At 57.7% G+C, this 15859-nt stretch overlaps 6 protein-coding genes across 6 annotated transcripts; all 6 read left to right on the top strand.

Moving 5' to 3' along the window:
• Positions 1-2011: 2011 nt before the first annotated feature.
• On the top strand, positions 2012-2521 carry SPSK_00919 (uncharacterized protein; the record flags this gene model as incomplete). Its single annotated transcript, XM_016727861.1, has 1 exon — positions 2012-2521. One exon carries the CDS (start codon positions 2012-2014, stop codon positions 2519-2521), a length of 510 nt encoding a protein of 169 aa, XP_016584340.1.
• Positions 2522-3855: 1334 nt separating this feature from the next.
• SPSK_00779 (1-phosphatidylinositol phosphodiesterase) lies at positions 3856-5442 on the top strand (the record flags this gene model as incomplete). The annotated part of the gene is made up of 1 exon (XM_016727727.1): positions 3856-5442. One exon carries the CDS (start codon positions 3856-3858, stop codon positions 5440-5442), a length of 1587 nt encoding a protein of 528 aa, XP_016584341.1.
• A 2355-nt stretch (positions 5443-7797) lies between these two features.
• On the top strand, positions 7798-9213 carry SPSK_00792 (casein kinase 2 beta 2 subunit; the record flags this gene model as incomplete). The annotated part of the gene is made up of 1 exon (XM_016727740.1): positions 7798-9213. One exon carries the CDS (start codon positions 7798-7800, stop codon positions 9211-9213), a length of 1416 nt encoding a protein of 471 aa, XP_016584342.1.
• Positions 9214-9795: 582 nt separating this feature from the next.
• Positions 9796-10856, top strand: SPSK_00844 (uncharacterized protein; the record flags this gene model as incomplete). Its single annotated transcript, XM_016727790.1, has 3 exons — positions 9796-9912; positions 9983-10031; positions 10093-10856. 3 exons carry the CDS (start codon positions 9796-9798, stop codon positions 10854-10856), a joined length of 930 nt encoding a protein of 309 aa, XP_016584343.1.
• Positions 10857-11401: 545 nt separating this feature from the next.
• Positions 11402-13399, top strand: SPSK_00735 (uncharacterized protein; the record flags this gene model as incomplete). Its single annotated transcript, XM_016727683.1, has 1 exon — positions 11402-13399. The coding sequence occupies one exon, from the start codon at positions 11402-11404 to the stop codon at positions 13397-13399; it is 1998 nt and encodes a 665-aa protein (XP_016584344.1).
• A 685-nt stretch (positions 13400-14084) lies between these two features.
• On the top strand, positions 14085-15810 carry SPSK_00759 (uncharacterized protein; the record flags this gene model as incomplete). The annotated part of the gene is made up of 2 exons (XM_016727707.1): positions 14085-15013; positions 15084-15810. 2 exons carry the CDS (start codon positions 14085-14087, stop codon positions 15808-15810), a joined length of 1656 nt encoding a protein of 551 aa, XP_016584345.1.
• Positions 15811-15859: the final 49 nt, after the last annotated feature.

Below are 15859 nucleotides of genomic sequence, written 5' to 3' on the forward strand. Positions count from 1 at the left end.
TAAACGATTTTAAGACGGAAATTTTTTATTTTATTTAGTCTATTATTTTTGAAGGCTTCGTTTTTGTTTGTAAAAAAGAAGTTGAGTCCAGATTAAGACATTTTATTCTTCGCAATTGTTTTCTTTTGTTTGTATATACATTTATATAAAAGCAATTAATAACCCTCAAGAAAGAACCCTGTCTGATCTGACCCAGGGGACTGGGTGGTGAGCCGTCTACGCTTTCCACTCTTTGACACTGTTGACAATGCCCCTGACTAGCCATTGCTGATTGACCCCGTCTCGTGGATTATTACGCACGGTATACTCGTTGTACCTGAATAGATACGACATACGCTGTGATCCACTCGAAACTATCCCTTCAGGAGGAAGATATGTTCAAACAAGAAATATGAAAATCCACACAAAGGTAGAATTTTACCACCGGGCTTGGGTTACTGACATCCGCCTTGGACACACGGCAATACTTTATGGCCATGCCCAGAGACGGTGCCCAGAAGCTTCAAAAGAGGCCTTGGAAAGGGCCACTTTAAAAAAATAAGAAATTACCGGCCGCGTTATACAGTGCACGTGGTAGCGCTGTGATCATGTGCACTTAGTCAGTCCGGCGCCACCATGAACCATAGCTCGGCCTTGGTTGAATAGATATGCATGAACGTCTCGCCAAGTGACAAGAGCGGCGGCCGGAAGCGAAAGACCAAGGGAGTTGGGGAAATGAGTCGTTTGTTTATTGCCACTGGCTACGCTTGGTCCGGTGAACGTGGCTCCGGCCGACGGTTAGAACGGACAAAACGGTTCGCTCACGTTTACATTTCTCGTGTGTCCTCCTTCGATACCTTTCCCTCCCCCAGACTCGCTGTTGAGCCGCATCTGTTCATGATGTGCAGGTTTTTCGGTGGTGTGCCTTGCCATATACGGTCAACAGGGCTATATTATAGATACATCTAACATTGTCATGCATATCTGGTATGCCGCATGGGTTTGCGCTACGTGCGAATAGAAGACGACAATGTTTTCCGCTTAGACAAACGCTTTGCAGGATAGAAGTAGTGGTATAGTAAAATGACCCAGGCTCATGCACTGCCATTGAGTGTCAACGCCCGTAAAACGAAGGCAATAAAGGACCGATGGATGCCAAAACCATGGGCATCAAGCCCACAAAACCGCACAAGACAACCGGGTTTCCTTGGAGGAATAAAATCACGGAACTTCGCGTGTTTTGATCCCACTTGCCCTTCCCAGGGTCGGACGTCCGTTGTGAGAGCACTATCGCCAGAGGCCGCGGAGTCGACTGGATAAATGCGCGACTTGGCTGCGTAAGAAAAGCTATGGTAGGATCGCCGCTTGCCGCTGGGCAATGGTTGCTTTTATCCTTGGGGACGGGAAAACAGCGAGTGCCATTTGTTTCCGCCTTCGAAGAGCTTCGCCCACATCCATACATAGTACACAAGAAGAGTAGCCCCCAAAATGGTACGGCTCCGAGCAGCCGAATAAACGAGATCGCTGTCCAAGCCCACGCCGTTTTTGGACGAATCTCGGCGTAAATGCAATAGCATTGATCCCGTCTTGGAAAGCTGTGAAAGAAGACGAGCCAATTTAGGAGCAGACGTCATCTCTTGTCATTTCTCTTGGGACAGCGGAACTTTTTTGGCCTGCCCAGCATCGCCTGTCCCGTCCCTTAATATCTGAATTGCATGGCTCGAAGAGCCCGAGTTTGTCCCTGGCAACGGCCCATGAACGCCAACGTTCCGGGGAGAGGAAGACCAAAAAGCAACCACCCACTCATGACAAGAGGCTTTTAAATTGAGCAACTTAGAATATTAAGAGCGGTGGGACGGGGAGGGGAGGACTCCGATGGAAAGACGGGGCCACTCGCCGACGTCTGCTCGAATATAAATAGAGAAGAAGCCGTCTCGTTGCTGAATTGAGCTTGCGAGATTGAAGATTTTCCTCGCACAGCCTGTCCTCCATCCCCACTACATCCTCATTCGTTTGTTTTTTTTGTCCCAAAATGCGCTTCGCCTTCTTCGCTGCCGCGGCCACCTTTGTCGGGTCGGCCCTGGCCTCGCCGCTCGCCGGCAACAGCACCAAGGCGTGCCTGTCCGCGCAGGAAGCCAAGGACGTTGTCGGCATCTACCAGCAGCTCATTGCCAACTACACCGACCCCGTCTGCGCAAAGTACTGCGCCGACAACTTTGTCGACAACTCGGACAGCATCAACTCCTTTTTGCTGCAGCCACTGGGCGAGCCCACGTTTGCGAACAAGACCATTTTCATGGACGCGCAGGCCCTGAACCCGCCGTTCCCGCTGGTCGTCGACTCGATCGACGCCGTCGACTGCGACGTGATTGCGCTGCGCTGGCACGCGACCTTTGGCGACGCCATGAAGCCGAGCAAGGGCATCACGATTCTCAAGAACACCTACGAGAAGGGCTGGTGGCAGATTAGCGAGATTGACGTCGAGTTCAACTCGCTGACCTGGCTGCTGGACATGGGCGGCAACTACACCTGGACGGGCTGAACGCTGAACGGTGTCGCCAGACGCGGAAAACGAGAGCCTGCGCGGTTGTTGTGAATATGGACCTGCCCCTATGTATGAGCACGGGCTGTTAAAACATGCAAAACGGCAGCGCCTGGAGGAAGGAAAGAAAACGAGCTGTGTGTAGGACGGAACTGAGCTGTACATAAGTGTTTAGTTGTTTGAATCATTGCTTCTTTCCCACGTTTCGCTGTTGCAAGAAGTGATTGTCGAAGCGTTTGTGTAGCGTGAACATCCCAACATCCCTCTGGATGACTTGCTGTAAGATACAATTGTCCGTCCGATGCAGGCGGCCAAGGCCATTCTCGAGAAACATTCGAGCCAGTCGCGACGGCAAATGTGCTCAGCAGGTATGAGTAGGTATGGGATGCAAGTTTGCGGTAAGCAGTTAACTGCTTGCAAGAAAGAACTGGACTGGCAGTAGCGAATCACACCGGTCTCCATTAAGGCGTGCTAAGTGTCATGCTGCCTTTGGTTCTCTTGTGGCTGTACGTGGCGGTGATCGAAGAGTGTGGGACAACCATCGGGCGATGTTGAAATGGACAAACGTCGGGGAAGAAGATCTTCTTGTGGGTTAGACGGCCGCATTAATTGTGATGTAGACAGGAAATAGGGAAAGGCCTCAGCTGGCTATGCTAGCCGGGATGGATTTGGCAAGAACTATCGCAGGAATCTCTTAAATGGGAAGCCACCACCGCCAGCAATATTCGCTTGGCTTCTTGGCACTTGGTGAGGAAGGAACCACCAATGCCGTCTTCGACTTTCAAAGCATCTCAACAAGCAACAACCCCGACAAATTGTGAGGGAAATAGCGACGAAGCTCGACCTTTTCAGTCCTGTGAGAGAGTGCAACGTATTATTTACTGTCTATTTCGTTTTGGTGGGCTCCAGAAATGAGGTCGCCAAGATCGGGTGCATTAGCGTACCGCGCTGGCTTCAGCTGAGCAAGGGGCCAGCCTCCAGCGTGGGCAGCTGGAATGCGCTAAACTTGGTGTGCCCTACAAATACCGCCCGGGCCACTGATCGTCCCTGGAACCCACTATAAACAAAGGAGAATGTTACTGGCTCGGGCTGTTAGTGGGCTGTCGCTGACGCGAGCTCCCAGCTCCAAGCTCCAAGCTCACTACATAAAAAAAAAGCAGTCCCCAAGCAAAATGACAAAATATAAAACAACAGAGTCGCGAGATTCATCTCCCATCCCACGTACGTCGTTTGTCTGATGGAGGAGCTGTGGTACTGAATGCCAATTGTTTTAACCTTTTATTCTACCAATTGATGCCCCTGATACCCTGATCCCCCCAACCGGATCCTCCACAATGGCTTCTCTTACTATTCGCAACATCTCGGTGACGCCGCTGGAGCTGACGCAGGTCGAGCGCTTCGGGGCCGAGGCCATCGAGGACACCCGGGGCGTCACCGAGCACGTTTGGAACCTGGTGTGCTTGCCGTACAACTACATCATGGGCCGCAATGGCCACCCGGCCAGCGGCAGCGGCGGCACCGGCCTCGCTCCCAAACACGGCGCCCAGGCCACGACGACCGACCAGATTGGCAATGTCCAGATCGCGCCCTTTTCGACGACGCAGACGCAGGTCAAGGCGCCCCAGGCGGGCAGCGAGGTGCTCCGGCTGACGTTCAAGGCCACGTTTGACAACGGGGCCAACGTCCGGCTGTACACGGTGGACGTGCCGTCGGCGTCGTCGCGGAGCAACGAGCTGCGGCCGGTCGGCGGCGACGCGCCGCAGGCGGGCAGTGCGGCGGCCTCTGCTGCCTTTTCGGCCGTCTACTCGGCCAACGGCGGCGCCACGCTGGCCGTCCTGAGCAGCGCCGCCCTATCGCGCTGGATGGGCACCGTTGACGGCGCCTGGCCGCTCTCGAGCCTGTCGCTGCCCGGCACGCACAACAGCCCGGCCTGCCACTATGCGCTGCCGTCGGTGCGCTGCCAGGCCGTCGGCGTGCGCGCGCAGCTCGACAACGGCGTGCGCTTCCTGGACGTGCGCGTCAGCGTCAACCCGCCGAAGCAGCCGCACGCGGACCCGCGCATTGCGCTCGTGCACTCGGTGTTCCCCGTGGGCCTGCTGGGGTCGCACCACTTTGGCGAGCTCTACGACGCCGTCTGCGGGTTCCTGGATGCCAACCCGTCGGAGACGGTGCTGATTAGCATCAAGAAGGAGGGCACGGGCAAAGGCTCGGACGCCGACCTGGCGCACCAACTCGTGAACCACTACACGGGCGGCCCGGCGGACGTGGGCCAGGCGCGGCCGCAAGGCCAGGCCGCGGCCCGACAGCCCGGCCAGGCCGAGCCGTGGCGCTGGTACACCGAGTCGCGGATCCCGTCGCTCGACGAAGTGCGCGGCCGCATTGTGCTGGTCCGCCGGTTCCACACACCCGACGAGGACGTGTTCAAGCAGATGCACGGCGGTGCCGGCTGGGGGCTGGACGGGTCGTCGTGGCCAGACAACTGCGAGGACGGCACATGCGGCTCGGGCCCGATCCGCCTCCAGGACTTTTACGAAGTGCTGCAGACGCCGGCCATCGACACCAAGATCAAGTACGTGCACGGGCTGCTGGCCAAGTCGGGGCTCGAGACGTACACCAAGCTGGGCGGGTTGCAGGCGCGCAGCCAAGAAAACGCGCCGCCGGTCCCACCCCTGTTTATCAACTTCTTGACCGCCAGCAACTTTTTCAACGCGCGGTGCTGGCCCGAGAACGTGGCGGCTCGCGTCAACCCGTCTGTGGTGGAGTACCTCTGTGTGCGGCACGGCGAGGCCGACGGGCAGAACGGCAAAGCCGGTGACTGCTCGACGGGCATTCTGGTGACGGACTGGGTCGGCCACCACGGCGACTGGGACTTGCTGCGGTGCATTGTTGCCTGGAACGCGCGGCTGCAGCTGAAGAATTAGGGTGCTTTGGCTGGCTGGGTGTTTACAATGCGATATAGAGTGCGATATAGAGAGTGTGTATATATATTTACGTTGTACAGATACGATGGAACTACAGATAGAGAATACATAGGTGGCACGTTACATATATTGGGAGATGCTTGCATGTTTGGACAGATAATAGTAATATTGGGTATCTCGAGGCTGATAAAACGTTTACGTTGTCTCTACAGCTTGTGTCCTGAATAAAGAGTCAGCAACAGAGCTCACCACAAAATAAAGATTACACATGTTTTGTGTATTTGAGCCAGTTCAGTTCTCCAAGGTGATAGAACAAGTGAAAAAGTCTCGACATGAGGATTCAGAGTAAAATGCAGTAAAAGGATATCATCTTAATGGCTAGGGAAGGAGGTGGTTGAGAGGTAGAAGCTAATACTTACGTCGTCAAGCAAAGTTGAGAATACATGTACTGCATACCTGAGCGGACAAAACTTGTTAGCGGTCTGGTCGCGCCTTGGTATTGCCGCATAGACAAAGTATATGTTTGTATGTAATGCATATTCAGGCTGGAATACGTTAGCAAGCGATCGTCCAATCTGTAAGATGTACAGGTGTACAGGCATACATGTGGGACGTGATGGATACATACCTCATTAAATCAGATTTTGATGTTATGTTCATATCCAGGCCGAAGCAAGGATCAAACAGTGTGAATAAACGTATCATCATGTTATGCAACACAGGGTAAAATTGCAGGTGGCGGAGTCGGATCGCCAATGTAGTGGACGAGAGATTGTGTAATTTAATTACCTGGCGGACAGTTAGTGGAGGTTCTCCCAAAGACATGCCAGGGTTGCCTTGATACACAAGACGTTTGGCAGGATGCAGATTGAACGCTATGCTGTGGTCTGGCTCAGGTGACGAGATCTCATCAAGAAGCCCCCAGTCACCCACCCTCCCTCGAAGGTTTGTACGTCCTCGATTTGGAATAGGAGAGGAGCAACCGAGGGTTCGTTATGTCCGCCCGTTCGTTCAAAGTATCATCATTGTGCCACAGCGGGGGCGTACGTGCAGGATGGATAGCAGCAAGCAGCTGCCTAAGGAAGTTTCGAGCAGAGTTTGTAGTACCTGGGAGCGGTTAGCAATCCGTTTCTCCCACAGCAGATTCGATTGTCACAAAAATAAACAGATAGACGTGTATAATCAGACAAGGCTGAAACAATAGGGTTATCCACATATGATCTTCGGCAAGAGGAATTCCTAGATTTGGTATTTGTTGTCATCACTTTATATGGAGCGCAACGGCTCCTGGGCGGAAAGCAAGAAATGCATTGCATAGGCCTGCTAGTAGGCAGACGATCGTCTTGTTTTTTTCTTACCTTTTGAGGAGAAGCTGCCGCAGCCAGCTAGAGCGGCAGCGGTTCACGCGAAGCAGAACGAGCAACGCGTGTCAATTGACAGAGACCGAAAAGAGAATTTGTCTACCACCCAAGAATGATACATGCGACCTAGAGAGCAATGGTTAGCAGTGATGCTCGCAAAGAAGACAGGCAATGCACCTTGTACGCCAGACATGTGCAGTGTTCGTCTTGCTGCTCAGTGCCATTCTGTGAATGTTGTTTTCACCATGATGTGTATGATTTGGATTGTTCATGTTTTAAAAGCATCATAGCAAGAGAAGAAAGAGCAGGCGCAAAGAGGTGGCGGAGAGTGGTTTGGGAGACGAGGAGAGCATCGTACCTTGCGCATTGCATTATCCTTGGGCGTTGTGAGGACAAGAAGCCTCGTTGAAGGAAAAGTAAAGACAGAGAAAGTGATGGGGAAGCAGGGGAAAGGAGCAGAGACGAAGAAAAGTTTCTCAGATTTATTGGAGCTTTGGGGACGACGAGAAAAAATAGCAGGAAAATCATTAGTGCGTGGGTGGAGCCAGTCTGCGTCCGAGAAAAAGTGGACACTTACCTAGCTTAGTCATTTTCATATCACCGAGGCACTTGTCTCTTTTTGGAAAGGGCACTGAGAGACCAGAGACAGGGGAGGGAGCCCACTAACAGCGGTGTAGACCGGTGAATTCGGGTTCCGCACAGGGGCTGAGGGCCTTGGAACTTCACTGGCCAGCGCTCGAAGTGGCGGTTTTGGCGGTTTGATAGTTTTCTAGTGGGTTCAGGCATCAACGTCATTCGCTCACACCGGAAGGCGGCCTGGCGTATCAACGGTTTAAATACAGTCCGATATCTTACTTGCCGCGACGCCCACCGCCTCTTTTCGTCTCCTTTTCCTGTTCGTCACGTCCACATTGACATTTCGTGTGGTTTCCCTGTGCCTTTTTCATTGCGAAAGGGGCATTTCGAGACTGAGCACGACTGCTTGTGTTTGGTGATGGCGTCCCTCGGAGGCATCTGGGTCCCCATGGCCCAGAGAGTCCTGCGACAGGCGCTCACCACCGGCACCAAATTCACCAAAGTTCTCCGGAACCAGATCACAAACGCAACCCGCGGCGATCTCGAGCCCATCGCGGTCTGGTCAAGCCCTCACTCACACGCCCCGCTTCGCCAACCCGTGCACCCGGCCGCCTTCCGCCGCCAGGTGAAGAACAGTGGCAGCGCACGCTGGTACTCGTCGACACACCGCGCCGTCCGCCGGTTTTTCAGCACCGACGGCCCGGCGGCACCCCGCTATGTCGACCGTGCTGCGTACCTCAAGTCGAGCGTCGGCTCGCACGCCGTCTGGAGGTCGTCCGGGCGCGCTCCGTTTGCGTCGACGCTGCGGCCCAACCTGACGGGTGGCGCTCTGCCGCGCACGGCCGGCGGCTATGCCTCGGGCGGTGCTGGCCGCGGCGGTGCGCGCTACTTCTCGCACACGCCGGCCGCGCCGGCGCAGGTGGTGCAGAACGTCTCGCAGGCGATGCGGGCGTTCTGGGTGTCGGGCCAGCGGGCCCGCTTCGACGGCACCGACGCGCACGGCCGGGCCGCCTACAAAGCCATCAGCGCGCTCGAGGAGGACCTGGCCCGCAAGCTGGCCGTCCCGGCGATGCCCAAGATGGCGCCCGGCGCGTTTGTCGACTTTTCGCTCAACCCGACCATCACGGCCCTGGCCCCGTTTGTCGGCCTGCCGGGTACGGCTGTGGCCGCAAGCAAGGCCGCCGTCACGCTCGGCACCGAGGGTTTCCTCGACGTGCTCAGCGTCGACTTTGCGCGCGCGCTCAAGGAGCTTAGCGCCATCATGAACGACCTGAAGCGGCTGGCGGCGCTGGGCGATTTGCCCGTGCTGCTCGACCAAGGCGAGGGTGCGTCGGTTCTGCGCGTGCGCTTCCCCGGCGTCGACGCCGAGACGGTCGACCGTCTCTGCGCAGACCTGGGCATCACGCGCGGACTCGTGGGCCAGGACCCCGGCTTCGACCTGGCCATGGGCACGTACGCGGCGCTGCGGTTCCCGTTTGCGCCCGACACGCCCGAGTCTCTGCTGGGCAGCAGCGCGGCCGAGGACATGCTGACGTCGCCCGGTGGCTCGCTGCGGTCGCACCAGTCGTGGCTGTCGTCCGACGAGGACGAGGACGAGCTGCGCGACGTGTTTGCCGACTACGATGCCACTGGCGGCGCCAACCCGTGGCTGGCGTCGTTCCCGGCGTCGTCTGCGAGGAGCGCCGTCGACGTCGTGGCGATCGAAGCGGAAGACGGATATGCGAGCATGTCGCCGCCGGTGCCGAGCTCGGGTGAGCACATGTCGCAGGAGTTTGAGGGCCTGGAGGGCATCTACCGTTTCCTCGAGGAGTGTGACCGGGCCCAGCTCCGCTGAGGAGGAGGGAATGTTTTGTGACTGTTGATTTCCTTGCAATTGTCCTGCCCCCTCAAGATTGACTTGATTCCCCATTGATCATTGATTTGCATTTTCCATATCCTCTGGCGACGTCGATTGACGCCGAAGCAGATGCCAGCTTGACGCATTTTTTTTCTTTTTACTTTTCATTACTTGTCATAAATACATTACAATTTGCATGCACAGAATCCAAGTGAACAATTGCATAAATGAGATGATGTGATGCCGTTGTGTCGATTTCCCTGCAATCATCACTTACACAGTGGATAGTGGATCGCATGCGGGCCTAAGTCCACTATCCTGCAGTGCCGGTTGCCAAAGCCGCGCGGTGTGCAATGCCTCCGAAGCTTCCCCGCTATTCGAACCTCGGCAAATCCCACTGTAAGCTAGGCGCCCCAGGAAAGGCAGCTCCCCAGAATGTATCATCTTCAAACGGCCGAGAGCCCCAGACTTGATTCAACAGCCGCTCTTCTTCATTCTCTGTGAATTTTGTTCCCGCCTCTCTTGTTCTTCTCATACACATACCAGATTCACACGCACACGCACATCGCCGTCCTCAACATGCCCAATCCCGCCGGTTTCAAGTACCCTCCCCAAAAGGTGTCGTGGCTCAAGCGCGATGCGCTGCTCTTTGCCAACTCCATCGGCGCCAAGTCCGACGAGCTGCACTTTCTCTATGTATGTGAGACGGGGCACACGCGTTGGAGAAGGAGAGTGTGACGAGAGGCCCTGCTAACGAACGGCACAGGAACTGCACCCCGAATTCTCCGTCTTCCCGACGTACCCCATCGTCCTGCGTACGTTCTTCCGAGCACACCTCTTGGGTCGACGTGCCGTCCTTCTGCTAACCTGCCCCAGCTTTCAAGAAAACCACCCAGGAGGTCGTCGATTTCTACGCCGCCGAAACGGCCGTCAAGATCCCCGGCGCCCCGGCCCTCGATGCCAAGCGCGTGCTCGACGGCCAGCGTCTCATGCGCTTCCTGAAGCCCCTGCCGCCGACCTCGGAAGGCCGCTCGTTTGAGCTGCGCACCACGGTCGTCGGCGTCTACGACAAGGGCCGCCCGGGCACGGTGGTCGAGACGCAGACCGATCTCGTCGACGCCGCGACGGGCGAGGTGTACTCGCAGGCCGTTGGCTCGGCTTTTTACGTCGGCCAGGGCGGCTGGAGCGGCCCCAAGGGCCCGGCCACCGTCAACTTCCCGCCGCCCTCGCCCCGCCGCGCCCCGGACGTGTCGTTTGTCGACCAGACGTCCCAGGAGACGGCCCTGCTGTACCGCCTCAACGGCGACTACAACCCGCTGCACGCGACCCCCGAGCCGGGCGTCCAGATGGGCTTCGGCGGCCCCATCATCCACGGCCTCTACTCGTTCAACTCGACGGCCCACCTGCTGCTCAAGCACCTCGGCGGCAGCGACCCAGCCAACATCCGCGAGTACCAGGCGCGCTTTGCGAGCCCCGTGCGGCCCGGTGACAAGCTGGTGACATCGGCGTGGCGGACGGGCGACGTCAACGGCGAGGGCTTCGAGGAGATTCGGTTTGAGACCCGGATCGAGGGCGGCAAGGTGTGCCTCAGCAACGGCCGTGCGCTGATCAAGGTCGTCGCTGCCAAGAGCAAGCTGTAAGGAGGCTGTTGTGTCTGGCCGAGAAAGCAGAGAGGGTGCAAGATGGAAAAGCAATTTGTACATATCATCTCGTAAATGGAATGAGAAAATAGATCCACGTGACATCTCTGGACAATTGCGCTGTGTTGGTGCGCTAACACCCCAGTCGGCAGCTGCGATCGGCGCAGTGGCGCACCGCGGATCGTTTCTGCCCCTGGAGCTGCTAGCGCGGGACAACTTCAACATCCATCGCCAAGTCTACACGAAAAGAAATCAACATGGATGGCATAACATGTATAATCTAATTCACCCAGGAGCGGCGATTTTCGACCCAGCGAGCAGTTCTTTGTTTTTTTTGTTTCTCTTTTCATTTAGCAGCATATAGACTGTTTAGACTGTTATTCTGCTGCCTATCCGCCCACGTTCACCCACGGTCTTTTCCCTGCTGCCTAGAAATGCACACTCGACCGAGATTAAAGAAGGCATAAGACAACACAGAGCAGTTTGGTGGAAAGGGCCAGAGAATCACTCGGGCGATAGACACATTGGCGCCGCAATTGCACACCATGGCCGCAGCACAGCCGACACCGCCCGCCTTCGTCGGCCAGCGCCGCTCCTACGACGGCGCCCTCTGCACGGTGCGCTACATTGGCGAGGTCGCCGGCACCGCGGGCGGCACCTGGCTCGGCGTCGAGTGGGACGACCCGACACGCGGCAAGCACGACGGCGTACACAAGGGCGTGCGCTACTTTGCATGCAGCCAGCGGTCGCGGCCGCCGCCGGTCGTGCTGGTGGGCGACGTGCAGCACCCGGCGTTGGCGACAGGACCGCTGACGCCGGCGTCGTTTGTGCGGCCGACGCGACGGGCGGACGCGCCGCGGACGTTTTTGGAGGCCGTGCGCGCCAAGTACGCGTCCGAAGCGACGACGGACACAGACACGGCGGGCGGGGACGGCAAGACGGTGCTGGGCGGCGCGGTGCCGGGACGGCAGATTGTCATATCCGGCAAGGTGGCCGAGGAGGTCGGGTTCGACAAGGTGCGGCGGCAGCTGGCACAGATTGAGACGCTGCGGGTGGTGATTTTGGACGGGCAGTGCGTGGTGTCGGAGGGCGAGGGAGAGGGGCCCAACCCCAACGCCGCCTCCCAAATCCAGACGACATGCCCCAGCATCACGGAGCTCGACCTGAGCCGCAACCTGTTTACCGACTTTGCCACCGTCGCGGTAGTCTGCCGCGAGCTGCCCCGGCTGCGTGGACTGCGTGTGAACGGCAACCGCGTCACTGTGGCCGAGGGCCGCGCGTACGCCGGCTCGTTTGACGGTGTGCGCGAGCTGGCCGTCGAAGAGACGTATTTGTCGTGGGCCGCGCTGGGGCACCTGACGGCCAATTTCCCGCTGCTGGCGTCGCTGGCGGCCGGCTCGAACCAGCTGACGAATCTGACGCCGGCTCTGCCGACGGCGTCGCTGGCCACGACGCTGACGACGCTCAACCTCGAGTTCAACGACTTCACGGCGCTGTCGGACCTGGCCAACCTGTCGGCGCTCGCCGCCTTGCGCAACCTGCATCTCAAGGGATGCCGGATTGCGCAGGTTGCGGCCGACCCGGAACGGCCACCTGCGTTTGCCTTTTCGCCCACTCTGACGTACGTCGATCTGTCGTACAATCTCGTCACCTCGTGGGCCTTTGTCGACGCCCTGCCCGACGTCTTTCCGGGGATGGTGTCCCTCCGCTTTGCCCACAATCCCATCTACAACAATCCGAATTTGGACGTGGCGTCTGCGGCGGCCATGATCCCCGCGGCGACGACAACAACGACGACAACAACGCCGGCCACCGGCGCATCCGCAGGCACAGCCACGACGACCACCGCCTCCACGGAAGAGTCGTACATGGTCGCCGTCGGGCGCCTTGCCCGCCTGCGCACCCTCAATTTCAGCACCATCTCCCCCACGGACCGCGCCAACGCCGAGATGTTTTATCTCTCGCGCATCGCCAAGCAACTGGCTCTCGTGCCCGCCGACAGTGCCGCCGAGGCCGCCGTAATTGCGCGACACCGGCGGTATGCCGAGCTGTGCGAGCTGTACGGCGAGCCAACCGTGGTGCGGCACGCGGAGATCAACCCGGCGTTTTTGGAGGCCCGGCTCGTGCAGGTTCTGTTTGCCCTCGACAAAGAAGGCGAGGAGAGGAAGGCAGCCATCCCCAAATCGTTTGACATGTATGCGGTCAAGGGTCTGGCCGGACGGCTGTTTGGGCTGTCGCCGCAAAAACTGCGACTGGTATGGGAGACGGGCGAGTGGGATCCCGTGGCCGGCATAGATGAGGAAGACGAGGACGAGGACGAGGAGGACGACAAGGAGGAAGAAGGTCGAGCGAGGGAAGGAGGAGACAAAGCGAAAGAAGTGGTGGTAGAAAACAAGAATGCTCCTGCCGACGCCGACGCCGATGCTGACGCCAATCTGACGGGTCGCTGGGTCAAGCGTGAGGTGGAACTCAAAGACAGCCCGCGGCAGTTTGGCTTCTGTGTCGACGGCATGGAGGCGCGGATACGAGTCGAAGTGAGGTGAAGGCGGTTGTGGAAGGAGGATTGCAATTTATGATGGCAATATATCATGACGAACACATACGAAAATATACCAAAACAGACGAAACAGACAAACAGACAAAAACAAACAAAGGCATACAAAGAACAAACACTATCCTGCAGAGCGCATCAGAACCATGGATGAGATCTGGCAGTCGTGTCGATGACAAACCAAAACAGCAAACGAGTTCATTTCGCTCCCATACTTCCGCGTTTTGCACCCTGAACTATTCTTCCTGACTTTTCTTTCCGTCTTGCTTGCTCTGACGTTTGGTTAGCTCTGCTTCTGAGACACAAGAATCTGCCAAAGGACCCATCCCACACCAGTGTGGCTCTGTTTACATTCAGTTTCCATGGCACATAACCATGGTCTCGTTGTCATCCTCTAGTCAGAACATACAATGCGCCAAAGCCGCCCGTCAACGGTGTGTCACAGATTGGCCATATTCCCTGATATAAATATAACCTCCATGCTCCTCGACAGTAACTTGTGTCTCTTCTTTCTTTTCTCCCATCCCTTTCGTCTACGCTGGCTCGTCCCGTCCAATTCCCATTCACTGCGCAGGCACAGAGTCGTTATTGCCCGAACTTAGTCAGAGCCTACCCAGAGCCTCGCCTGAACAGACAGCAGACTCTTTACACAACAAAGTAGCAAACGACCAGAAACAATGTCGCCTCGCACCATCTACTACGTTGTGCGGCCCGGCCTAGCAACGACGCTGCCATCCGGTGGCCGTTTTCAGGCACCGGCACGCCTTGTCCCTCTTGTCGCTGTCGACCAGCTGCCCGCGTGGGTGGGCATTGTCGGTGTGCCGCGTGAGCTGACACCAGAGCAGGCGGCGCAGATGATTGCCATTGCAAGCGACAGTGAAGCAGACACAGCAGGAAAAACAGACAACGACGAGAGCCAGCACGGCCAGGCGGGCCAGAGCGCCGACGATGTGTTTGAGGTGCACATCGTCACGAAAGAAGGGGGTGCTTCCAATGCCATGCCAGCGGTGGCCCAGTCGCCCACCGTCAAGGCGGAAGTGACAAAGGAGACAGCGCGTCCGGTGTCTCTGACCCCGTCGCCGGACGTGGAAGACAACGATGCACAGATCGTCGTGGCCAAGGCCAAAGATACCATAGAGGCCAAAGAAAACAAGGCTGGCGAGGAGGTCGCACATACTGACAGCACAATGTCTGCTCTCCTTGCCTCCCCACATCTTCGGCAGGGCGACAAACACACCGACGGCGCCCTTTCTAGCATGGTCGATGACATGCTGGCTAACCTCAGTGAGACGTCCCTCTGCGCGATTCTGAACCATCCTGCGCTCGTCGACGACCTCATAGACATTGACGTCGCTGCGGGTCAGGCTGCCCCGGTTCCGCTCCCGATGCACGGACTGGCCGACGAGGCCCAGGGTGACGAGGAGTCTGACCATTGCGGCAAGGACAAGGACGACAAGGACGACAAGGACGACAAGGACGACAAGAAGGTCAAGCCCACCGCCGCCGGCAGTCCTTTGAAGACACTCAAAGCCGGATGGCCACCGCTGAAGCGGTGTTGTGCGAACGCCGTCCGGCCGTGCCGCCGCTGGTGCCGCACTGGCTTTTGGTAAGGGGGAGCGGTGGAGGGTATTGGGACACGATGGAGTCCGCAGCTCACGCTAACAGCGACAATCCAGCCCCTTTGGCGACAGCTGCCGCTATGCCCATGTCCTGCCGCAGACGCCCGAAGGCCTTGCGGCCATTAACATGGACCGCCTGCCGACGTGGTGGACGAGCCGCGGCGGTCGAGCAAACAAGGCCACCACCATCACGGCAGGCATCACCGCAGGCACCACGGCCGCCACCACGGCCGCCGCCAGAGGCACCCGTACGGTCACCAGCAGCCAACGGCCACCGCCGGCCCACCGCACCATGCGCAGCAACAGCAGCACGGCCAGTTCTGGTGACAACGGGCCCTACCTCAACCAGTTCAGCTGCTACAAGACGCCGGACGCGTCGCAAATCGCTCCACACCCGACGCAGCGCTCACGTGCACACTCGACGGCGTTGGTGCCGACACAGACACAAACCCAAGGCCCAACCCGCAACCATAAGCACGTCTTCCATCCGTTCATGAGCAGCGCCATGCAGACGTCGCACCCGTCGCGGACGTACACGTCGCGGCCGTCGAGCCGCACCGGCACCGCCAAGGACGGCAGTAGCAGCGACACCAGTGCCGGCAGCGGTGGAGGCGGCGGAAAGCAGAACGTGCCCCCGGTGCCCCCGCATCTCATTGCCAAGAAGAAGCTGCATCTGCAGCTGCAGCGGGAGAAGGAAATGGCAGAGCAAGTGGACGAGGGACAGACATCATCCGCGCCTCCTGTGCAGGAGGTCACCGACCTAGTCGACCTGGTTGACCTGTAAGGACATAGACTCCTAAGAGGGGGCTGAGGCATTACATCGCCCGTTCCAC

The sequence above is a fragment of the Sporothrix schenckii genome, assembly GCF_000961545.1.
Source record: "Sporothrix schenckii 1099-18 chromosome Unknown Cont48, whole genome shotgun sequence".
In the NCBI taxonomy this organism is placed as follows: Eukaryota; Fungi; Ascomycota; class Sordariomycetes; order Ophiostomatales; family Ophiostomataceae; genus Sporothrix; species Sporothrix schenckii.